This window comes from Salvelinus alpinus, chromosome 27 (genome assembly GCF_045679555.1).
Source record: "Salvelinus alpinus chromosome 27, SLU_Salpinus.1, whole genome shotgun sequence".
Taxonomy (NCBI): Eukaryota; Metazoa; Chordata; class Actinopteri; order Salmoniformes; family Salmonidae; genus Salvelinus; species Salvelinus alpinus.
Window position 1 is genome coordinate 35,264,333 of NC_092112.1, and position 26,431 is coordinate 35,290,763.

Sequence of the window (26,431 nt, forward strand, 5' to 3'; positions counted from 1 at the left end):
CTTCTTAAGTGTATCCCCTTATAGACTATAGTATGGTCCCTGTCTTCGTCTACTGCTGTCTACAAGACAACCACAATTTCCCCCTCTGGGGATCAATAAAGTTTACTCAAAATTCGACTGTAAAGTGTTGCCAGCAGTTCCTCTCATGAAAAGCTCTGAGGACATTACCAATCCCTGTGGGTCCATTCCAAGAAACCATGGTGTAAACACAGCTGAGAATTTCCTGTTAACGCTAGCTATCATCATGAGCCCTTTTACCCCGGAGCAAGACCCCAGAGACATTGACTGGTGAAAACAACATCCCAGAATACACAACCCATGGGACTTGGCTTCACACTGCTGTGGGTTTGTTCAATGTTTGTAAAAGTGTGTTAGAGAGTGAGTGTGTGTGTGTGTGGTGGTGGGGGGGGGGGGGGGGGGTGTATGCACGTGTGTTCCATGCATGAACCTGTGTGTGTGAGTATGTCTCTGGTAGCATAGTATCCATGAAGTATACTGTGTGTGTCTGAAGTGTGTCTACGTGTGTGTGTGTGTATGCTCCTGCACAGGGAATACACATTACATACTTCACCGGGGATGACTGTGATAGATACCCCCCTTCTCTCTAAGACAGGAACAACACAAGTATACATACGGTAAGGAGCCACCATGACTTCAGCAAGGGAGCAGGGCTATTAGATTAGGCTATTTTTATACCTGCCCTGGACCTTAATGGAGTTATGAGGCTCTGCATTGCCAGGCCAAACTGATTGCAGAACTGAGGGAACTGATAGCATGCAGGATACAAAAACAAACAACAGTCCTCGGCCAACAAGGCTTGTAAAATTTTCAACATGGAATGCAAGGCCCTAATATTTGTTAATGTTGCTGGAGTAGCTGCTGCCTTGGCAGCCACTAATGGGGATCCTTAATAAATAAAATACAAATACACATTTCAAACTTGTAGTGTTTGGCCCGTTGTTCTAGTCCAGCTCTGTCTGGCGAAGTTCTCTTTAAGACCGAAGTATATTTGGATACTGAACAAAAATGTAAACGCAACATGTAAAGTGTTGGTCCCATGTTTGATGAGCTGAAAAAAAAGATACCAGAAACGTTTCCATATGCACAAAAACCTTATTTCTCTAAAATGATTTGCACACATTTGTTTACATCCCTGTTAGTGAGCATTTCCCCTTTGCCAAGATACTCCATCCACCTTATAGGTGTGACATATCAAGAAGCTGATTAAACAGCATGATCATTACACAGGTGCACCTTGTGCTGGGGACAATAAAAGGATACTGTCACGCCCTGACCTTAGAGATCCTTTTATGTCTCTATTTTGGTTGGTCAGGGTGTGAGTTTGGGTGGGCATTCTATGTCTGGTGTTCTATGTCGTCCTTGTTTTGTATTTCTATGTGTTTGGCCTGGTATGGTTCCCAATCAGAGGCAGCTGTCTATCGTTGTCTCTGATTGAGAACCATACTTAGGTAGCCTGTTCCCACCTGTGTTTGTGGGTAGTTGTTTTCTGTTTTGTTTCGTCACCTTACAGAACAGTTCGTTTGTCGGTTTTGTTGTTTTGTCCAGTGTTCAGTTGATTGATTAAAATATGAACACTTACCACGCTGGAACCTTGGTCCTCTTCTCCTTCTCCCGACGACGTTCGTTACAGATACGCAAAAAAAACTCTGCAGTTTTGCCTAACACAATGCCACAGATGTTTTGAGGGAGTGTACAATTGGCATACTGACTGCAGGAATTTCAACCAGAGCTGTTGCCAGAGAATTGAATGTTAAAACTTCTTCTTAATAGGGCGCGATTTTCACTTTGGGGAAAAATCGTGCCCAAATTAAACGGCCTCGTACTCTGTTCTAGATCATACAATATGCATATTATTATTACTATTGGATATAAAACACTCTGAAGTTTCTAAAACTGTTTGAATTATATCTGTGAGTAAAACAGAACTCATTTGGCAGCAAACTTCCAAACAGGAAGTGAAAATTCTGAAAATGGGGCTCTGTGTCAGGGCCTGCCTATTCAACTGGCTTATATTTATGGATCTGTATGCACTTCATACCCCTTCCACTAGATGTCAACAGGCAGTAGAATGTTGAATGGGGTGTCTAGCTTGATGTGAGACCGAATGAGCGCTTTTGGAGTGACAGGTCCGCTCTATTGGCAGTATTCAACTGCGCACCAGGGAACCACACATTGTCTTCTGAAATGCGTTAGGTATACACGACGAAATGCTCCGGCTCGGATTTTATTGGATACATATGAGAAGAACATCATAAAGTTGGATTTTCAACCGAGTTTGACCAGTTTATTCGACGTTTATTGGGACTTTTGGAATTTTTCGTTCCATGCGCTAAGAGTTCTTGGACATGTGCCCTCCACATGGCTAGCCAAAGTTGCTAATTCGACAGAAGAAATGGACATTCTAAAACAAAACAACGATTTATTCTGGAACTAGGACTCCTTGCACAACATTCTGATGGAAGATCATCAAAAGTAAGAGAATATTTATGATGTTATTTCGTATTTTTGTGGTTTGTGTTGGCTCCAACAAGGAGGAGAATTGTTGGGCGCTGTCTCACAATATTGCATAAAAAAAGTTATTTTTTTTTTAAATCTAACAGCGGTTGCATTAAGAACCAGTGTATCTTTCATTTGCTGTACAACATGTATTTTTTAGTAAAGTTTATGATGAGTTTTTTGGTTAGATTACGTGACTGTCCAAAATATCTCCGGACAATTTGGTGCATTATGGCTACGTATTCACAATGTAAAACCACGATGTGTACCTCTAAATATGCACATTTTCGAACAAAACAAATGTATTGTATAACATGATGTTATAAGACTGTCATCTGATGAAGTTGTTCAAAGGTTAGTGATTAATTTTATCTCTATTTGTGGGTTTTGTGAAAGCTATGTTGGCGGTGAATAAATGGCGATGTGTGTTTGGCTATTGTGGTGAGCTAATATAAATATATATTGTGTTTTCGCTGTAAAACATTTTAAAAATCGGAAATTATGGCTGGATTCACAAGATGTTTATCTTTCATTTGCTGTATTGGACTTGTGATTTCATGAAATTATATTATATGATATCCCTGTGGCGCTAGGCTAGGCTATGCTAGTCAGCTTTTTTGATGAGGAGGATCCCGGATCCGGGAGGGTGACTCGTTAGAGGTTAATTTCTCTACCATAAGCTGCCTCCAAAGTCATTTTAAAGAATTTGCAGTATGCCCATCCGGCTTCTTCACCTGCGGGATCGTCTGAGACCAGCACCAGGACAGCTGATGAAACTGTGGGTTTGCACAACCGAAGAATTTCTGTCAGAAACCATCTCAGAGAAGCTCATCTGCCTGCTCTTCGTCCTCACCAGGGTCTTGACCTGACTGCAGTTCAGCATTGTAACCGACTTCAGTGGGCGAATTCTCACCTTCGATGGCCACTGGCACGCTGGAGAAGATTCACGGATGAATCCCAGTTTCAACTGTACTAGGCAGTTGACAGAGTCTTGGGGGCAAGCGATTTGCTAATGTCAACGTTGTGAACAGAGTGGCCCATGGTGGCGGTGGGGTTATGGTATGGGCAGGCATAAGCTACAGTCAACGAACACAATTGCATTCTATTGATGGCAAATAGAGATACCGTGACGAGATCCTGAGATCCTGTCATCCGCTGCCATCACCTCATGTTTCAGTATTAGAATGCACGGCCCATGTCGCAAGGATCTGTACACGATTCCTGGAAGCTGAAAATGTCCCAGTTCTTCCATGGCCTGCATACTCACGAGACATGTCACCCATTGAGCACGTTTGGGATGCTCTGGATCGACGTGTACGACAGCGTGTTCCAGATCCCACCTACAGTGGGGAGAACAAGTATTTGATACACTGCCGATTTTGCAGGTTTTCCTACTTACAAAGCATGTAGAGGTCTGTAATTTTTATCATAAGTACACTTCAACTATGAGAGACGGAATCTAAAACAAAAATCCAGAAAATCACATTGTATGATTTTTAAGTAATTAATTTGCATTTTATTGCATGACATAAGTATTTGATACATCAGAAAAGCAGAACTTAATATTTGGTACAGAAACCTTTGTTTGCAATTACAGAGATCATACGTTTCCTGTAGTTCTTGACTAGGTTTGCACACACTGCAGCAGGGATTTTGGCCCACTCCTCCCTACAGATCTTCTCCAGATCCTTCAGGTTTCGGGGCTGTCGCTGGGCAATACGGACTTTCAGCTCCCTCCAAAGATTTTCTATTGGGTTCAGGTCTGGAGACTGGCTAGGCCACTCCAGGACCTTGAGATGCTTCTTACGGAGCCACTCCTTAGTTGCCATGGCTGTGTGCTTCGTGTCGTTGTCATGCTGGAAGACCCAGCCACGACCCATCTTCAATGCTCTTACTGAGGGAAGGAGGTTGTTGGCCAAGATCTCGCGATACATACCATCCATCCTCCCCTCAATACGGTGCAGTCGTCCTGTCCCCTTTGCAGAAAAGCATCCCCAAAGAATGATGTTTCCACCTCCATGCTTCACGGTTGGGATGGTGTTCTTGGGGTTGTACTCATACTTCTTCTTCCTCCAAACACGGCGAGTGGAGTTAGACCAAAAAGCTCTATTTTTGTCTCATCAGACCACATGACCTTCTCCCATTCCTCCTCTGGATCATCCAGATGGTCATTGGCAAACTTCAGACAGGCCTGGACATGCACTGGCTTAAGCAGGGGGACCTTGCGTGCGCTGCAGGATTTTAATCCATGACGGCGTAGTGTGTTACTAATGGTTTTCTTTGAGACTGTGGTCCCAGCTCTCTTCATGTCATTGACCAGGTCCTGCCGTGTAGTTCTGGGCTGATCCCTCACCTTCCTCATGATCATTGATGCCCCACGAGGTGAGATCTTGCATGGAGCCCCAGACCGAGGGTGATTGACCGTCATCTTGAACTTCTTCCATTTTTTAATAATTGCGCCAACAGTTGTTTCCTTCTCACCAAGCTGCTTGCCTATTGTCCTGTAGCCCATCCCAGCCTTGTGCAGGTCTACAATTTTATCCCTGATGTCCTTACACAGCTCTCTGGTCTTGGCCATTGTGGAGAGGTTAGAATCTGTTTGATTGAGTGTGTGGACAGGTGTCTTTTATACAGGTAACGAGTTCAAACAGGTGCAGTTAATACAGGTAATGAGTGGAGAACAGGAGGGCTTCTTAAAGAAAAACTAACAGGTCTGTGAGAGCCGGAATTCTTACTGGTTGGTAGGTGATCAAATACTTATGTCATGCAATAAAATGCAAATTAATTATTTAAAAATCATACAATGTGATTTTCTGGATTTTTGTTTTAGATTCCGTCTCTCACAGTTGAAGTGTACCTATGATAAGAATTACAGACCTCTACATGCTTTGTAAGTAGGAAAACCTGCAAAATCGGCAGTGTATCAAATACTTGTTCTCCCCACTGTATATCCAGCAACTTCACACAGCCATTGAAGAGGAGTGGGACAACATTCCACAGGCCACAATCAACAGCCAGATCAACTCTATGCGAAGGAGATGTGTCGTGCTGCATGATGGTGGTCACACCAGATACTGACTGGTTTTCTGATCCACGCTCCTACCTTTTTTTAAGGTATCTGTGACCAATAGCATATCTATATTCCTAGTCATGTGAAATTATAGATTAGGGCCTAATGAATTTATTTCAATTGACTGATTTCCTTACACGAACTGTAACTCAGTAAAATCTTTGAAAGCATCACACAGTAGCTAAGTAGCTCAGTTTGTAGAGGTAGTGGCAACAATATCAAACATAATATATAATAATAAATGTCATTTAGCAAACGCATTTATCCAGAGCTACTTAAAGTCTTGCGTGTATACATTCTACGTGGTCCCGGGAATCAAACCCACATCGCCATGCTCTACCAACTGAGCTACAGAGGACCACCCAAGTACCACCTTTGGACCAAACCAAAGACCATTAGCTTACTGGGTAACGATTGGTGAATCATTGGCATGAAGTAGCACCTCCCAGGCACTAGGAGTGCTGGTGAGCCGGTGGCAACCATTCATATTAGTGACAATTGAATATCAACAACTGAATATCAACGTTGCCCATCTGAGCGCCTAATCACAGAAGGCATGAAGGTTATTGGTTTCAATGCCAGTGCCATGTTGTTTGGATGGGGGATGTGACCATTGAGATCCTGTAATTATATGGCTGCGACTGTCTGTCTGCCCCGGGGCTTTGGGGTGGACAGTGGAAGAGCTGTACTGGACGGAATACGCCCCCCAGTGGTCCCACTTGGCCATCCCAGAAAACCTTGCTGGGCTCTGACTCCCTGGCTGAGATGGTTGCTCATCAAGCTGACAGGCCTCCAGCCCAGAGACTGAGTCACTGCCACAGGGGTATGTGTGTGTGTATGTGTGTATGTGTGTGTGTGTGTGTGTGTGTGTGTGTGTGTGTGTGTGTGTGTGTGTGTGTGTGTGTGTGTGTGTGTGTGTGTGTGTGTGTGTGTGTGTGTGTGTGTGTGTGTGTGTGTGTGTGTGTGTGTGTGTGTGTGTGTGTGTCATCGGCCCAGTAAACAGAGGATGTTTGCTTAATGTCAGGTAATATTCTCTTCAGTGGTTTATTTATTCCATTTATTTTCAATTCAGCCAATTCAGGAACTGAATTGAAATTGTAATACATTGAAATTCTAATCAATTCTAAAAGAATGAAACTATCCTCACTGGAAATATAAATAGCTATATTCAATGTGGAATTTCAAATAATCTTCTGAATTGACCGAATAAAAATGGAGTTTACACGAACACAGTTACAAAGGTTATAGCGTAACATTAACAATGTTAACCAAAAAACATTCTGAGAACATTGTCAAACAGTTTAACTTCTCTGCGCTACGGATCCCTTTTACGGGATCATTTTCCTAAACAACCGCTGAATTGCAGGGCGCAAAATATTACAAAACATATTTATAATCATGCAATCACAAGTGAAATAAACCAAAACACAGCTTAGCTTGTTGTTAATCCACCTATCGTGTCAGATTTTGAAAATATGCTTTACAGAGAAAGAAATCCAAGCTTTTGTGAGTGTATCAATCAATGCTAGAACAGTTAGCCTTATATTAGCTTGGTTAGCTTGGTCACGAAAGTCAGAAAAGCAATAAAATTAATCGCTTACCTTTGATAATCTTCGGATGTTTGCACTCACGAGACTCCCAGTTACACAACAAATGTTCTTTTTGTTCGATAAATATTACTTTTATAACAAAAAAACGCCATTTGGGTTGCGCGTTATGTTCAGAAAACCAAAGCCTCGTTCCGTTCAACGTAAATTCCAAAACGTATCCGTAATGGTCGTAGAAACATGTCAAATGTTTTTTATAATCAATCCTCAGGTTGTTTTTAACAAACATAATCGATAATATTTCAGCCGGACCGTAATCTATTCAATAAGAGAGAAAAATAAAATGGAGAGCTACCCTCTCGCGTGCAGGAACTAATCAGAGGACACCTGAATACTTTTGAAAAATCTCGCTCATTTTTCAAATTAAAAGCCTGAAACTATGTCTAAAGCCTGGTTACAGCCTGAGGAAGCCATTGGAAAAGGAATCTGGTTGATACCCCTTTCAATGGAAGAAGGACGGGCCAGGAAACACAGATTATTATTATTTTTTAAATCACTTCCGGGTTAGATTTTCTCAGGTTTTCGCCTGTAGAATCAGTTTTGTTATACTCATACTCACAATTATATGCATAGTCTACGATCTGGACCTGAGAAATAGTCTGTTTACCTTGGGAACGTTATTTAAAAAAATTTAAAAAATAAAATCTGACCCCTAGCGTCACAACTGAAGTATATGGTGGACCGTTAGGAAAACATTCAATGCCATCGAGCCCACACCGATGTATTACACTCTAGCATATTGTGAAAATACCAATTAGATTCCCCTTGCAGTCAGACGCCAGTCAGTTGCCAGACCAATGAGTCAAATCAACTAAAATAGCATTTTAATTGTGACATGCTTCATAAACAACAGGTGTAGACTAACAGTGAAATGCTTACTACGGGCCCTTCCCAACAATACAGAACACATGAAATATAATATATATATATATATATATATAATAACTGTAATAATAATAGAAAAATGTAAAATAGTAACATAAGGAATAAATACAAATGGCAGCTTGGCTATATACATGGTACCAGTACCAAGTCAATGTGCAGGGGGTATGAGGAAATTGAAGTAGATATGTACATATAGATAGGGGTAAAGTGACTAGGCAACAAGATAGATAATAAACAGTAGCAGCAGCTTGTGTGGAAGCGTGTGCGGCGAATGTGTGCCTGTGTGTATTTGTGAGTGAGTGTATGTGTGAGTGTGTGGGTAGAGTCCAGTGAGTAGAGTCAAAAAGTGTTAGTGCAAAAAGGGTCAATGCAGATAGTCCGGCTAGCTATTTGGTTAACTATTTAGCAGTCTTATGGCTTGGGGGTAGAAGCTGTTCAGGAGCCTTTTGGTCCCAGACTTAGTGCTCCGGTATTGCCTGCTGTGCGGTAGAAGAGAGAACAGTCTATGACTTGGGTGGCTGGAGTCTTTGACAATTTTTAGGGCCTCCCTCTGACATCGCCTGGTATAGAGGTTCAGCCCCAGAGATGTACTGGGCTGTACGCACTACCCTCTGTAGCGCCTTGCGGTCGGATGCCGAGCAGTTGCCATACCAAGCAGCGATGCAGCCAGTCAAGATGCTCTCAATGGTGCAGCTGTATAACTTTTTGAGGATCTGAAGGCCCATGGCAAATATTTTCTGCCTCCTGGGGGGTTGTGTTTGGACCATGATAGCTCCTTAGCAATGTGGGCCTATCCACTACAGCACCATCGATGGCCCTCCGTTTACTGTAGTCGACGATAAGCTCCTTTGTCTTGCCCACGTTGAGTGAGAGGTTGTTGTCCTGGCACCACACTGCCAAGTCTCTGACCTCCTCCCGATAGGCTGTCTCATCGTCATTGGTGATCTGGCTCACCGCCGTTGTGTCATCTGCAAACTTGATGATTGTGTTAGAGTCGTGCGCAGCCATGCAGTCGTGTGTGAACAGGGAGTACAGTAGGGGACTAAGCACGCACCCCTGAGGGGCCTCTGTGTTGAGGGTCAGCGTGGCGGATGTGTTGTTGGCTACCCTCAGAAAAGATAACTCTTTGTGTGACTGTGGTTCCCACATAATGGGGGGTTGGTATTGTCTCCTAGGTGGCTCATCCACATGCTCGCCTGCCAGTGTGCAGCAGCTTCAAAGGTCATCTCAGCACCCGCTGCTCCACAGCCAGCTAGCCTCCCTCAGTCCGCACTCTCTTACTCATCACAGAGAGAATGAGAACAACTGGTTTGCGACTATCACCATCTCCACAATCCACCAACAGCAGGATGCCATGAGCTGAGGCCATTTTCAACTCGCATCAAAGACAGCGGTCCCCTCGGGAGTAGGTTGGAGTTTTTCCTGGACCATTGATACAGGGTCAGATGTTTTGTCCTCCTGATAATGGTTAGAGTTAGGAATGGGAGTAGGGTAATCTGATCCGAGATCTATGATTAGAGGTGACTTCAACCTGGAGCATCCTGTTGTCATGTACCATAAATCGAATTTGTTGAATCACGGCCAGCTTTTCTCATTAATGTTAAAGAAAGTTAAAATGAGCAAAATGGCAAAGAACTGAGGCAAAGAACAAATAGCTGCCTATACATGGTGGAGGGAGGAGTGTATGTGTGTCTGTACTGGTTGTGCAAAGACACAGAATGTAACCAATGAAAGCTTCCTGGGGTGCCGTGGTTGGCTGGGGCAGCAGGAGAGAGATCTACAGTCGATGGCTCAGTCAAATCCCTGGCCCACCTCTTAAATCCTGCTTTAATTAAAGTGGAAGTGCTGGAGCAGGTCCAGAGAGGGAGCCTGCATACCAAAAGAATACTCGCACTGGTATCCTTTTAACCACAGATCTAGGATCAGGTTCTCCTACCACCGATACCAACCGTAATCATTAGGGGGATTAAAATATTTATGACCCTGGATCAGTGGTTAGGTTAGGAGAGATTCTGACCTCCTTTCATGGAGTTTCAGGAATGAGGTGAACACCTATAGTACACTACCCTCATTATGCCAGACAGTTAGAACACCAGGATTTCCCCCATTCCATCCCTTATCTCCCATCTCCCATCCCATGAGGTAGGTAGCTGAGGCAGGTCACAGTGCCATCAGGGCTGTGACAGTCATGGAATTTTGGATGACGGTTATTTGTCAGCAAAATGTCCGCTGTCACCATTATAGTCGTTTGAATAGCAAATATATATATTTTTAAACATAAACAATAACTGTATGTGCTGCTGTTGCTGCAGAGAGGGGGGGGGGACAGTTTTTCTATAACGCTTTGCTGATACAAGGAGCAACAGCGTTTCATCACGTTGTAAAGAGTCCTTGTTACAGCGGAAACGTGGACGTGCCATCTTTTTGAAAGCCCGACCATCACAAATCAAATCCACATTTTATTTGTCACATGATTCATAAACAACAGGTGTAGACTAACAGTGAAATGCTTACTTCTGGGCCGCCCTTCACAATGATGCATAGAGAACAATAGAAAAATAATAACACAAGGAATGAGTAACGATAACTTGGCTATATACAGTACATGTGGTACCAGTACCATCTTCAGTCAGCTGTTCCACAACACAAAATTCTAAAACTGGCTAGTTTGGCATCCTCTCGTCTCTTCTTATATCGTCTGTTAGATGTAAACCAGGCTTATTTATACTTTGATGCTTTTGGGTAAAGTTTTTACGACTTGAATATGAAGTAGATTCTTTTTAGGACAGTCTTCATCCATATTCATAGGCTACACGATTATAAAATTACTGTGCCATCTCTAAGTGGCACACGTGTCCACACACACACACACACACACACACACACACACACACACACACACACACACACACACACACACACACACACACACACACACACACACACACACACACACACACACACACACACACACACAGTCTTGTACAGCTAACCTTGTGGGGACATACAATTCAGTCCCATTCAAAATCCTATTTTCCCTAACCCCTAACCCTAACCCTAAACCTAACCCTAATCCTAACCCGTACTCTTACCCTAACCCTAACCTTAACCCTAACCCTAACCCAAAAGCCTAAACTTTATCCTAACCCTAAACCTAACCCTAGCTCCTAACCCTAACCCTACAACTAACCCTAGCTCCTAACCTTAATATTTAACTTAATTCTAACCCTAACACTAATTCTAACCTTAACACTGAAACCCCTAGAAATAGCATTTGACCTTGTGGGGACTAACAAAATGTCCCCAGCTGGTCAACTTTTTGTTCGTTTACTATTCTTGTAGGGACTTCTGGTCCCCACAAGAATAGTTAAACACGTCCACACACACACACACACATAGTAGGATTAACCAACAGATTGTAAACAAGTGGTTGACAAAGCCCTCACACTCATTCACATTATCAAGCTAATTAACCTTAAATTAGCCAGCAGGTATGGGTACATAAATAAATAATTTCACTGACTTTAAAAGTCCAGGCCCCTCACATTCGCTTAACCTGTCCTCCATTCACTCACTTACCGACTGCCTTATTTACTTTCTTACTTATTGACTGACTGATAAAATGTACCTTTGCCAATAACTGCCAATCTTCTAATGCCCCAAATTACTAATGGGTGCTGAATAACCTGGACCTGAGCTCAAGATCAATCTGGGGGTCCCATCAACAAAATTGGCTGCTGGATAAATCTGAACTCGAGGAAGTGTGTGTGTTTGTGTGTGTCTGTGTGTGGTGTGTGCATATGCAGTGGGGGTGGTTAGGCTCTTCTATATTCCTCTGGTTATAATGTATTAGTTATACGCATCATGACAGTTTGTATTATGAAGATGTGTTCTCAATGACTTGTTCAAAGATGAAATAAATAAGTAAATGGGGTCTGTGATCAGTTTAGAGGGAAGGAGCCCAATCAGACAACTACTTTAGATAAGAACTTTAAGAGCTTATTTGGCTACAAATGGAGCCAATGCTATTACATGTTGCTGCACTTTTCAGTACTGCACTTATCAGCAGTAACTGGCAAATATAAATCAATAATACAGTGCTCTTTGTTACGAAAACAACTACGATGCTGTGCATATTGCAAAAGCAACTTAGTGCTAAGTGCTACTAACAAGCTAGTGTGGCACAACAATATCCTGGTACTGGGTACTGTCTGACATGTTTTTCCCTTTATTTCAAATGACAGCTGTACACTGAAGGTCAGCTGTATAAGGCAGAGACACTTGCTACATTCCAAAAAGGCACCCTATTCCTCCCTATGGGCCCTGGTCTAAATTAGTGCATTATAAAGGGAATAGGGTGCCATTTGGAATGCAGACACTGTAGAAACAAGAGGCATCTAATGCCAACCGCAAACTAAACCCAGCACTATCCGAGATGGGTTACTTTTGTACACCTTAGGACTTATTATGCATTTATGTAACTTGGCCCGGGAGAGATGGAGAACTTACTTTACACCTTGCTTTCAGCGGTGCTGCTATGAGAGACTTCTCATCATCAGTATGTACAGCTACATGGCACAGCCCACATCAGCTAACCACTTCAGTGTTGTGGGCGCCGCATGTCAACATACAGGCCTGGACTAGTAAGCCACGTGGGCTCACTTCAGCACACTCCAGTGCCGAAATACTTCACGATCTAACTTACACAGTTGCGTAACGCCACGCCGATGCGGCATTTAAGTGTGACGGTGTTAGCGTGTTATCTCTGGCAAATGCCAATGCGAGACCATTTTCCACTTCTGATTTTGCAATCTTTCCCACTTTGCCGCAGGTGGAGAAAGGAAACAGTATTGTTCCTGTACACATTCCTGAATAATTAAACAAGGAGAATGATAGGGGTGGGGGGTGGGATACAGCAATCGACATGTTCCAAATAGATTTTCTTATGTTCTGACCACGACAGTCGGCAGCACCTGACTGATTCGGCTCGGAGACAGCTGAGCCAAATGGCGAAACAACAACCCCCCCCCCCCCCCCCAACTCTAACTCTCTCTCTCTCTCTCTGCCTGAATTAGCATAAACAGGCGTATGAACTCTACGCTAGCTAGCACACTCACTCGCAAAGCCCCTGCGGATTGATAGCCCGGCAGGCTCGATGGGCTCTTAGTCTTTCTCCCTCTCTCTTTCTCTCTCTCCTCCCTCTCCTCTGTAACGTTGATTGACAGGAGGGGGAGTCAAGCCGACAGGCCTCCAGGGAGGAAGCTGACACGTAAAGAAGAGCCCTTGTCATATCAAAGCGGCACACGTCACACCGTTACTTACTCACACACGCACTTCAAACCTCATCATGTCTCGTCACGGACGAAGGGACGGGATTCAGTTTTTCAGGTGGGTCTGAGACTAATTGAAAATTAACAAGGGCTGAATAGTCACCGGGCTTTTTTAACAGCGGCTTTATTTAGCAAGGGTGAACAACAAACGCCCCAAAGAAAAGCCGGAGGGATAAATAAAGATAGCCTACATATCGGTTCAAAGACCATCATTCATCTTCAAATTGCTGGAAAGATGAGAGCGATAATACTTTTGTGATCCGTTTACTTTGAGATAAATCTTTGCTCGTTAAGGAAACGAACACCCTGGATTGAATATGGCTGTCTATTTATAACCTCTAAATCCGGGACTAAATCTTCCCAACAGGATAGTTTGATAAAACCCTGTTATTTAAGTAAATTCCTAAGTAAAGTCCTTGATGAATTAAGGTTGCTCAGACACCCAATGGTTCAAATGCCCACTCTATGTATGAGTAACAACTCCTTATAGATATGACGATTGTTACAATGGCTCAGTGGGTTAGAGCATGCTGCTGGCAATACCAGAGGGGTATACTACGAATCTAGCTAGATCTACTCAGGCTTTTCTGAAATTAGCAAGCAGTTATCTTCACATTCCATCTCAGGCTTCATCCATGTTACGAAGGTAGACTTTGGTTGTGCACCCGCCGCTTACTTGACCGCTCGAGCCGGGCTTGTAACTGCGTGTTGGTGCCTCACTGCTTCCACTGAGCCGGGAAAGGGAGGTGGTGGGTAGGTTAGTGGGAGATGAGGTGGCCGCCACACGTTAGACCCACTCACGTTTGTTTGAGTTGGAGCGCTGCTGAGCTGAGGTTTCCTGTGGTCACCCAAGGGGATACACTCACTCTGCAGTCGGCGGTTCTCTCAGACCTAGTGCATGACAAGGCATCAGCAAGCGGGGCCTCACTGTGCTGCACCGGCAAGTCACTTTGGATGTTAAAATTTACTGCAGCCTGAGCCAAACTTCAGTTTTAATCCTCCGTTTTTGGGGATGGCTGTAGGCTTGAATAAAATCAGGGCTAAGTAGACCAGGTCGCTGAACGTTTAAAACGCCTTTTTTGTTGTTGAAGCTACTCTTTTTTTACGATTCTTTCTCTCCTTTAAATCTTTTATCACTCTCTCCCTCTGTAGACAGGTGCAGAAGGCTTTGTTGGCCCCCTAACTTTCTCATGCATATTTGAGGCATTCATTTTTAGATATACTTATGTTCTTACCCCTAAAAAGCCTACTAGATTTTCTCACCAAAAAGCCCTCAAGTCGAATCTTCACAACAATACCATTCCGGCCATATCATTCAACACACCCTCATCCCTAAATGCATCCACACAAGCTTAGTGAGAAGTTATACTTCTGTGGAGGAGGTGTTTCGAGATGGTCTCACAGAACCATGTTTGTTTATGTCACAAAGTAGCAAGGCCTCAAAATCCCAGGTCATGTCAACAGAGTAAATCTGAACACCAGAAATTAATGTTTCCTTTTACTTACCAGAAAAATGTAATGAAAGACATGGTAGAGAGAGAAAATTAGAGAGAAAGGGAGGATGATAAAAGCCCTCTTCTGACTGGAGCAAGGAACCAGACACACTATCAATAAAACAAACCCCAGCTTCTCCCTCACTTCTCACTGGCTTGTTTTGTTTTTCACTCCATCCATCGCCCAAGGTTTAAACAAAAGCCTGGAACGGCTGTCAAAAGCATTATAGCATATTGATGGCGCAACCTTCACCATGCCGTACCCGCCAAGTATCACTGATCAATAGTCTCTCAGTGCATGAGGCCAGGCTAGCTAGAGGCTCAAATACAGATCTAAGATATAAACCTCTAGATGGGAGGGAGCTGCCAGGCTGTCACCGCTAACAGCCTCATACTTTACGGCCAGGACCACAATTCCGAGAGGCCAGTTCTAGGAAAATTTGAATTGCGTAAAGAAGGAGAGCAATTTGCTAATCTGTTGACTGGCCAAAATGTAGGTGCGTTCAATGCTATTCTATGGGTTTAGCGCTTAGCTAATGTTGATGGTGATGGCTAACATTGGCAGGAGTGGTGAGGAAAGAATAGCTATGATATGAATACTTAGTGACTTAATTTAGTGATCTCCATTTTCAGAAAACCTGATCATTCCTGAGTCGGATAACATATGGTGTATGTTACCTACATGTCGACTCAATGACACTGGGCTGTGGGGCTGGACTCATAAGAGTCCTAGTACAATCAATTGTAGATAACGGAAACTGCACTGCGGATTTAATCTCAGTGTTTACGCTGTCGGCCCAAGAACATAGACTGTGATGGTCTTTGGCCTATATCACAGACTGGGGAAAGGTGAATTCACTCCCCACAAGGAAACAGAGAGCCATGCTGTGGTCACACAGACAGTGCTGCTGGCTTCTGCTGGTTGACACCATCTTGCTCAGGTCCAGATTAGCATAAAATTGGGTATTTGGCATTTGAGCCTGAAAATACAGTATAGCATGCTAATAGGGTAACATTTACATCATTTTTTGGGGTTAGAAAATGACATAAGCAGTTGATGGCATTGGTTTGTTTAACAAATTCAAAGTGTGAATTGCAGTCTCTCGTTGCCCATATAGTGCTTTAGAAGTAATGAAACAAGTACATTTGTAATTTGGCTGAACTATACATTTAAGTTGCCCATAGACCAAGCTGTGATAGTAGCATTTAGTATGCACAGCTAAATTGACGCATAAGAATATATCTACTTCAGAAAAAATTTGCATAACCGCCCTTAGCTGCCGTGAGTCAAACAGGGGCCTTTTAGACATCCTGGGGTGAGATTATTTATCCGTTTTGTCTGCAATAACGATATGCTATTGGTGAGGCAGTGTAGTTTGTGACCACAGGCAGTTCACAGCTCCAGTTCACAAATCGTCCTCACTTACTCATTTTCAATGAGTTCAAATGATAATTTACTTAAAAATATAAAAATTGGCAAATGTTCGATGTTTTCAAACTTCAAAAAGGGTTTGTAGTTGAGACTAACCCCCATCCCACCCCATCTGTTGTGTAGCTCCATCCAGCTATCACTTGAACTCTGAGTATGCGGTGGGTTGATTTGGGTGAGACTTGGCAACAACCTCTGATCCCCACAGAAAAGTATCAAGGCTGGAAGCACCTCACGAGTCATGTCACCTTTCAGGAAGTGATACCAATGCTCTGCCTTACGGTAGTAGGCTAGTAGGCTATCAATCAAGACCAGTCATCTTATTGCTGAGGGTGGAGTGAGCGGGGGCGGGATGTTACTTTGCAAACCAATCAGGCCAATGGCAAAATCATCATGTAGGAAAGTCCAATACTTACCAGTGAAGACCAGAAGTCTGGGGGGTGGCGGAGGTGGGGGCGGGGGCGGCAGGGGAGGGTAGGGTCTACATTGGCACGCCAGCTGGCAGCTCTCACCCGCCCTTTCTGCCACGTTCCGCGCACATGAACTCTGGGGCTCTCCCTGAGTGAACTGCACAGCAGACGGAGAGAGAGTGGGAGAGGGAGAGAGAGGGAGAGAGAGTGGGAGAGGGAGAGAGAGTCGGAGAGGGAGAGAGTGGGAGAGGGAGAGAGAGTGGGAGAGAGAGTGGGAGAGGGAGAGAGAGGGAGAGAAAGAGTGGGAGAGGGAGAGAGAGGGAGAGAGAATTCAAGCCAATTGGTAAGGCAACACCATAGTATAGCAGTGCTTATTTAACAAAAATAGTAATTAGTAAGTATTACGTAATTACCATATCACCATTTCATTCGTAAGTAAAATGTAAGTAAATAGTAGCTAACAGGTGGACTGTTAAATGAAGGGTATCTATTGTCCTGGCTAGTCTAGGACTGGATAGCGTGGATGGATGGGAGACGGTGGAAAGGGGGAGGAATCTCTTATGACGGTCAAGAATATGTATTTGGTGCCCTGGTTGGTGAGAATTCCACAAAATGCATACTTAAGATGGGTGCACTATAAAAGGTGCTTGGTGAAAGTCTACACACCCCTTGCACTGTTTTCACATTTTTCTGCCTTAAAATGAAATCTAAAAAGGGATTACAATTTATTTTCTCTATGTATCTACACAAACTGCTGCACATTTTTAATGTGAAAGTAAAATTATATAAACGTGTCTTAATTAATACAACATTTAAAACGAAGATGTCTTGATTGCATGTCTTCACACCACAGAGTAAATACTTGGTGAAAGCACCTTCGGCAGCCATTGCAGCTGTGTAAGATTTTACCAAATCTGCACAACTCTTATTAGGGAAACATATAATTATTGTTTTTGTCAAAACAAAAAACTCTCCTGCTGGTGACAAGCATACACATAAAACGATGCTGCCAACACAATACTTGAAAATACAGAGGGTTTCACAACATTTCTTTCACTCCACATTACTGGTCTGTATGACAAGGTGAAAAGAAGGAAGCCGGTGTTAAAGAATCCATTCCAAATCATCCATTATGTTTACAACAAGGCCCTTCAGTAATACTGCAAGATAACATGACAAATTAATATTTGTTTGTCTTAAATTGAAAACTTCAGGTTTGGGTCAAATCCAATACAACAAATCACAGATGTGTATCTTCAAGTATTGTTGTGACAGCGTCATGTTATGGGTATGCTTGTCACCGGCAGGGACTGGGGAGTTTGTCAGGATCAAAGTAAATATGAAAGGAGCAAAGCAAAGCAAAAAGTTACAGGAAAACTTGCCCCAGTCTTCTGAACACATAACCTAGTTTTATTTTTCAGCAGAACAATTACATACAGTACATTTAAATACCAAAGGCACACCAGAATGCTTTTTCAAGAAGTGTTGAGTGTTCCTGAGTGGTCCAGTCTCAGTCCTGGCTTGAATCTGCTTGACAATCAGAGATGAGGCTTGAATATTGCTGTCCATCAATGATTCCCAACTAAATTTACTGAGGTTGAGCAATTTTGACAAAAACAATGGATATACAGTATGTTTCCCTAAGTTGTAGAAAGTTGGTAGAATCTTATTCATGATGTTTCACAGCTGTAATTGCTGGCAGAGGTGCTTCCACCAGGTTTTCACTCTGTTGTATGAAGACATGCGCAATCAAGACATCTTCGGCGTATTTTTATTAGTTAAGATACAGTACATTTCTATAATGTTTCTTTCACTTTGAAAATGTTGAGCAGGTTGTGTAGGTATGTATGAAAAAAATCTAATTCAATTCCTTTTTAGATACAGCTTCAAGGAAGGTAAATGTGAAAAGTGTGCAATGGGTGTGTAGACTTTCACTAGGCACTGTACACTACAATTACATGATGCTAGCATACCAACTTGTTTACATTGGGCAGAGAGTTCCAGGAAACCTCACTATACTGCAACACAGTACCCAGTACTTGGGTCCTGGATTCTGGACCCACCACTCAGGTAGTTACCAGAACTTGCTTAGCCCAGGATGTGTTTGGATAAAAATTATGCTTAACAACGCAGATCAGGGTACCCTAGTACCAAGAACCTCGATTTCCACTATTCTAATGAGTGAAAACGAGTCTAGGAAATAGGACAAAATGGGAGAGACTAGTGCCCTTTTCACATGGAGCCAAGCCGTACAGAACTGAGCTATACTGTGCTTACCTGGTCGTATATCAGTGACTTGCAGTCAGGGTAGGCAGTACTTACCCAGTAATAATCTAATATGAAAAGCTGTTAAGAAAGAAATATATAAACAAAATTGTCATTCTTTTTTGTTATCTATTGTTTTTTTTCTCAACAATTATGGTGTTTTTTTGCTCAAAATCTCATCCTGGGATAACCTTTCCATGCATTCAAATCCATTCAATCGTTGACACGCGCGGCAGTTCCTGAATCCAGTCACTGTTAATGGACAGGGTTAGCATATAGGCACCTATAGGCGTCGCTGCTTAGCGGCTTTGAACAGAGCTTGAAGTAGCTTCATTTGTTGCAGGCAAACAGTGAGCAGCCGAACAGTGAGTACTGGACTTTCCACTTGTCTAAAACATCATTACCAAATAATACTTTTTACCCAGACTTTTACACATCTTGGACCTTTACAGTGCATTCGGAAAGTATTCAGACCCCTTCACCTTTTCCACATTTTGTTACATTACAGCCTTATTCTAAAATTGTTCCTCATCAATCTACACATAATACCCCATAATGACAAAGCGTAAAAACAGTTTTTTTTGCAAATTTAGAAAACATTTAAAAAAGAAATACTTATTTACATAAGTATTAGGACCCTTTGCTATGAGACTTGAAATTGAGCTCAGGTGCAACCTGCTTCCATTGATCGTCCTTGAGATGTTTCTACAACTTGATTGGAGTCCACCTGTGGTAAACTCAATTGATTGGACATGATTTGGAAAGGCACACACCTGTCTATATAAGGTCCCACAGTTGACAGTGCATGTCAGAGCCAAAAACCAAGCCATGTGGTCGAAGGAATTGTCCGTAGACCTCTGAGACAGGATTGTGTCAATCCACAGATCTGGGGAAGGGTACCAAAAAATGTCTGCAGCATTGAAGGTCCCCAAGAACAAAGTGGCCTCCATCATTCTTAAATGGAAGAAGTTTGGAACCACCAAGACTCTTCCTAGAGCTGGCCGCCCAGCCAAACTGAGCAATCGGGGGAGAAGGGCCTTGGTCAGGGAGGTGACCAAGAACCCAATGGTAACTCTGACAGAGCTCCAGAGTTCCTCTGTGGATATGGGAGAACCTTCCAGAAGGACAACCATCTATGCAGCACTCCACCAATCAGGCCTTTATGGTAGAGTGGTGAGATGGAAGCCACTCTTCAGTAAAAGGCACATGACAGCCCGCTTGGAGTTTTCCAAAAGGCACCTAAAGGACTCTCAGACCATGAGAACCCAGATTCTCTGGTCTGATGAAACCAAGATTGAACTCTTTGGCCTGAATGCCAAGCATGTCTGGAGGAAACCAGGCACCGCTCATCACCTGGCCAATTTCATCCCTACGGTGAAGCATGGTGGTGGCAGCATCATGCTATGGGTCCGTTTTTAAATGGCAGGCACTGGGAGACTAGTCAGGATCGAGGGAAAGATGACCGGAGCAAATTACAGAGAGATCCTTGATGAAAACCTGCTACAGAGTGCTCACCTTCCAACAGGACAACGACCCTAAGCACACAGCCAAGACAACGCAGGAATGGCTTAGGGACAAGTCTCTGAATGTCCTTGAGTGGACCAGCCAGAGCCCAGACTTGAACCCAATCGAACATCTCTGGAGACCTGAAAATAGCTGTGCAGCGACGCTCCCCATCCAATCTGATAGAGCTTGAGAGGATCTGCAGAGACGAATATGAGAAACTCCCCAAATACAGGTGTGCCAAGCTTGTAGCGTCATACCAAAGAATACTTGAGGCTGTAATTGTTGCCAAAGGTGCTTCAACAAAGTGCTGAGTAAATGGTCTGAATACTTACGTTAATGTTATATTTTGTTTTTTGCTCAAATTTCTTGAAACTTGTTTTTGCTTTGTCATTATGGGGTATTGTGTGTAGATTGATGAGGGAAAAAAACAATTTAAATTTTTTTAGAATAAGGTTGTATCGTAACAAAATGTGGAAAAAGTGAAGGGGTCTCAATACTTTCCTAATGCACTGTACTTTCGCTTTGTGGACGTAATGGGAATGGGGCTTCTCCCGCCACTCAATGCGGGCCCGAGCCTTGGCGTTGACAAGATTAATGCAACAAACTACAAGGATTCTACGTGCGTGGCTGCATGGGCCGCACTCGCGCTGGAGGAGTCTGCTCTCCGACAGGCTGGACGCCCTAATGGATGATAGAGTTGCATGGTACACCAAAACTCCAGTACTTTTTCAGATACTAGAACATGAAAAAACGGTTTGGTACTGGAATTGTTGTTACTTTCGGTACTTCTGTCAAATGTGTCACACGTCGTCTACTGATTGAGAGAAGATCAGATCTGTCTATCAGCGCAGCATTGCTTGCTTTAGCCTGCCATGAGGAACCACTGAACTCACTTGGAGTCTGGGCTGCATCACCATTTATGTCATGCTGCACAGAAGTTAACACACTTGAATAATCTTCAAGATCATCTTTGCTCAAGCCTGGAATGTGTGTGAATGACCTCATGGGTCTTAAAGAGAAGGCGCGCACTTATATAAAATAAGAGATTGCTTCTTCTATGCAAATGATGTTGCTCAGAACAATAAAATAAGTCCCAAATGAAAGGTAAACAGATTGTTTTGCATCTTTCGACTCATGAAATCAGCCAAAACAAGCTCAAGAACTCAATGCATGCAAACACTCCTATTCAATACGCATTCACCTGTATTGTGAATAGGCCTAGGCTACATCTTGATTTACCCAGTTTATCAATAGAGATTTACCCTTCAAATAAATTATAACCATTATGTTGTTACGTAGTTAGGTTTGTTAAAAAAAAATGTATTGTATGATTGTATAATTGATTCATTAATGCATGCATAAAAATAATTAAATGTAATGATATTGACCTGAAAAGATCTGTCTGGATCAAGTGCCATTCTGTGACTTTGGCTATTACGCCTTCTCTTTTTGCCGTGGTATCGTTTTCATATCATTTAGGTATCAGGTATCGTGATGGTATTGATTATCGTGCTGCTAAACCTGGTATCGGTATCGAAGTCCAAATTCTGGTATAGTGTGAGCTGCGTGGGAGAACTGTGCTACCAGCTACTGTTTGTGTGTCTGTGACTTTTTATGTCAGTGTGACAATGAAACCGAAGGAGACCTTGGGGATGCATCTCCCACACGACCATGGGCCCTCAGTGTGCATGCAGAATAAAATAATGGACATGGGGTTCTGCTGTGACTTCTACAACGCTGTCACAGAGAGGTTCACCCTGAAGGACAGACAAATGGACTACGGTACAGTAGGCTAAATGCATTTTCCTTAACAATTCGCGGGTTAGACTAATGTTGAATGAACATTAGAAAAGACAACATCCCTTTGATACATTTGATTTATCAAGCTAGAATTTAATTTTGCTTAGAATTTCTATTTTTTTATTTTAAACTGTATTTTTCAGTCATTTCAATTGTTGATATGGAAATTTCGTTATAACCTTTTACTATGTGTGTGGGTGTAATAATATTTCACATAATAATATTATTGTGTGTGTGTGCATGCGCGTGCGCGCGCGCGTGTGTGTGTGTGTGTGTGTGTGTGTGTGTGTGTGTGTGTGTGTGTGTGTGTGTGTGTGTGTGTGTGTGTGTGTGTGTGTGTGTGTGTGTGTGTGTGTGTGTGTGTGTGTGTGTGTGTGTGTGTGTGTGTGTGTGTGTGTGTGTGTGTGTGTGTGTGTGTGTGTGTGTGTGTGTGTGTGTGTGTGTGTGTGTGTGTGTGTGCAGTGCAATGGAAGATTTATAAATCCATTGTGAAAGGCTATGGAGTTTGCATTGCTAACTATTCGGGTGAAATGCGTCCATATATTGGTCTTTTAGGGCCACATATTGGTTGTAACTGTGGATGCTACATCGGTCTATGGCTGAGCTGAGTTGAGCAGTGTGTCATTTTGTTGGAAGATATGAAATATTCCACAATCTGTGGCTACGTTGCTATTTACATTTGGTGATTTACATTTTTTTATATTTCAGTTATTAGCCCATGTCACTCTGGTGAGGCTATCTGTTGTATGGTGAACTTGGGCTTCACCAGGGTTTATTTGTGAGTAAATCTGGCTTTGATAATAGCCAGTGCCTATCCAGCCACCGACCACACCGCACGTCACTGTCGTACATCAACCAAAAATGTATGCACTGGCATTGGATAAAAGCACCTGCTAAATAGCATTCTCTATATTATTACATTATATTATAACCATAGTTGCTGGAACTGCACCATTTGAAAATAAACAGAACAGTATGGTTTGCGTCGTCATGATAGTATGAAAAGGGTATAAGATACCAAAGGCTCCATCCAGTATCTGAGACAGACGGTACTATGTGAAAAGACCCTACGTCAGACTCTGATGGCGTTTCATTAGTATCCATAGGGCCCACTGTAGGAGATCCCATCCTCAGTGCCAGGCAGCCATGTGGCCAGCATTCCACCACAGATGAGACTCCCACCTGAACCCCAAGGCCTCAGACTCTCTGTTACACACTCATGCACACATTCTCAATCCCTCACACACACATCTGCACACAGATATGCCCGGCAACCACCCAAATACTTAGTCCCTCACACACATGCATGCATGCACAACATACACTCCATCACAGTTCACACACATGCATGCACACAGGAACACATACACACACACACACTCTCGCTCTTCACACACTAATGATCGAGAACACACTCTCGCTCTTCACACACTAATGATCGAGAGAAGAGATTCCCACCCACCACCCACTGAGGAGAGAAGAAAAAGGCTAAGGGCTTGTCTAAGAGAATGCCCACCCCCACTCCCTCCCTCCCTCCCCCACCCCCCAGAGGTGAACCCTGACACTGCCTCCCCCAGCAGTGAGCCTGGTGGGCAGCCCCGTGGAACGGGAGAGGAGAGCGGAGCGCTGGAGAGCTCAGGGGCTCTGGAGTAGAGATCTAGTGCATGGTGGGTAGCAAAGCTCTTTGCCTGGGACACTTGAAGCTGAAGCTCCCTCCTGCACCCACGCCTCTGAGTGAGCGCCTAGCATTAGCCACGCGCCCAGTTGGATGCGGCGTCTAAACGCATTAGCTCTCTCGCCACTGATCCAAATTAAAATACAATCGCCCGCACCCCTTCCCCCGCATTGTGCTTGTCATAACTGTGCACAGGAGCTAGGTATTCTACCAACGTGACCATTCTACCGGGTATCAAACTTGGATTGTCCTCGTAAATTATCCTTTGTTAGCACGCTGAGTTTATGCCTAGGCATTAGCTCAGAGGCTAACAGGTCTCAAAGAATGTTACCTGTCACATAGTTTAGGAACACAGGATGCTGCTGAGGGAAGGACAGCTCATAATAATGTGAATGGCATGGCATCAAATACATGGAAACCATGTGTTTGGTGTATTTGATACCATCCTGCCTACTCTTCTTCAGTCATTACCACGAGCCTATCCTCCCCAATTAAGGTGCCACCAACCTCCTGTGTTCAGGAACCACCTCTGTTACACATCCTACATAGCATGATAACAGGGAACTTGTAACAATGGTATAGTGTGTATGTGTGTCTGAGAGAGAGAGAGAGAGAGAGAGAGAGAGAGAGAGAGAGAGAGAGAGAGAGAGAGAGAGAGAGAGAGAGAGAGAGAGAGAGAGAGAGAGCACGAGAGAGAGGCAATTAAATAATAATTAACACATGGCTCAATGGCCAATTCGGTCAAGTATACATAAGCATATTTTGTCTTGTCCAGCAACCCCTCTCTACAGTGCCTATACTCTCTCACCCACTCCCTCTCTCACAAACACCAAGCACAGGCACTAACTCAAGAATGCATGCACCCTCACTTACACATGTTATGCATACACATTTCCAATTTACTCAGTGAGACAGTGGAGTTGCATCATCAATCAACTGACATGAATTACTTCCAGATTATCAACTCCAAAAATTGGTGCCATGATAAGTGGCAGTCAACTGTAAAGCGACTATACTTTAACCACTGATGCAGAGTATCTTGTCAGTACAATGTACCCACTCATTTCATGGTGCATGAACCGATAACTTGGCAATTTACCATAATTATTCCCATTACACAAACCCCCTTCCCAACATCACATAGACAAAGCTTAGTGGTATAAGAGTGGTGCGTAAACTAGTATGGTGTGCTACAATAGAAAACGTAATTAACCCACCTGGAAAAAAAGTAAAAACGACGTTAGAAAGCAGTGACCAAAAACAAAATGCGAAAAACCTAAAATGAGCGGCAATTTCTCTCGGACAAGCATTCCTCCTTCGCTCTCACAGCCCTCGTGTAAAGGAAACAAGCATGAGACGCATAACACTCGTCTATTTTCAAGAACTTAATCCAGTGTCGACTCGACAACGAAATCTCTATTGGACGTTTCCAAAAAGTGATTCTGCCACATTCTTGTCCGGTTTTCTGGCATGAGAGAGCTTGAACAACCATCCGTCCTGCATCCACAAACCTAGTTAATTTAATTAGGCCTACTAGAAAGTTGGAATCACTGCGCAAATGTGCAGCGCTTTTTGGTTGGTATCCACAGCTGAAAAGTCCAAAGTTCTCCAATATAAAATCAGCGGGCCGTGATGTTTTAGGTGGTAGTCGCAGTTTTGGAGTCATCCCTGTCCTTGCATGTAACTCGAATGACGGCCAGGGATGAGCCACGAAAGTTAGACATGCTGAGAATAAGCGCACACCGCCTATCCCTATAATTTATAATTCCGTGTACATGCCTACTGAATGAGCTACGCGGCTCTTGGTAATATGTCTTGGTTTATTGAGGCACAAATTGCGGAGGCATCTTCAGAAGCCTGAGAGTGAACATTGCCTGTACACATAGGCTACACTTGGGTAAAAGCGCATTAGGAAAAATACGTGCAACATTGGTCACGCGCGAAATTCGGTGGTGAAAAAAGCAACAATTCTGCCTATAACGGCTCTAATGCATTATCATCAAATCAATGCACATTCACTCTCTGCAAAGTGTCACTGAACATGTTAAGAAATAACTGTGTAGAGAAGAGCGACGGTGCGCGAGTATCAATATCAACTCCGCCTGTAATGATGGGCATCTACAATTGCTTGGGTAAGTCACAGCGTAATTTCAGTCAGCAAACACACACACACACATTCAGCGATTTGAGCGAAACAGACAGAGATGTTAAATGAAGAAGATACTGTAAGACCGCGTTGGGGGAGTGAGAGAGCGCTGTGTGTGTGTGTGTGTGTGTGTGTGTGTGTGAGAGAGAGAGAGAGAGAGAGAGAGAGAGAGAGAGAGAGAGAGAGAGAGAGAGAGAGAGAGAGAGAGAGAGAGAGAGAGAGAGAGAGAGAGAGAGAGAGAGAGAGAGAGAGAGAGAGAGGCGGAGAGAGAGAGACATTTCTCATGTCTCTATATAGG

At 43.3% G+C, this 26,431-nt stretch overlaps 1 protein-coding gene across 1 annotated transcript in view; it reads right to left on the reverse strand.

Moving 5' to 3' along the window:
- prima1 (proline rich membrane anchor 1) overlaps positions 1-26,182 on the reverse strand; it is a 75,803-nt gene extending 49,621 nt beyond the window's left edge. The window contains exons 1-2 of the mRNA XM_071370437.1: positions 25,205-26,182; positions 16,748-16,898 (exon numbers count right to left, since the gene is read on the reverse strand). Coding sequence (XP_071226538.1) covers positions 16,748-16,898; positions 25,205-25,297 — 244 coding nt within the window. The 5' untranslated portion in view covers positions 25,298-26,182. The remainder of the gene's footprint in view (positions 1-16,747; positions 16,899-25,204) is intronic.
- Between the last annotated feature and the right edge of the window lie 249 nt (positions 26,183-26,431).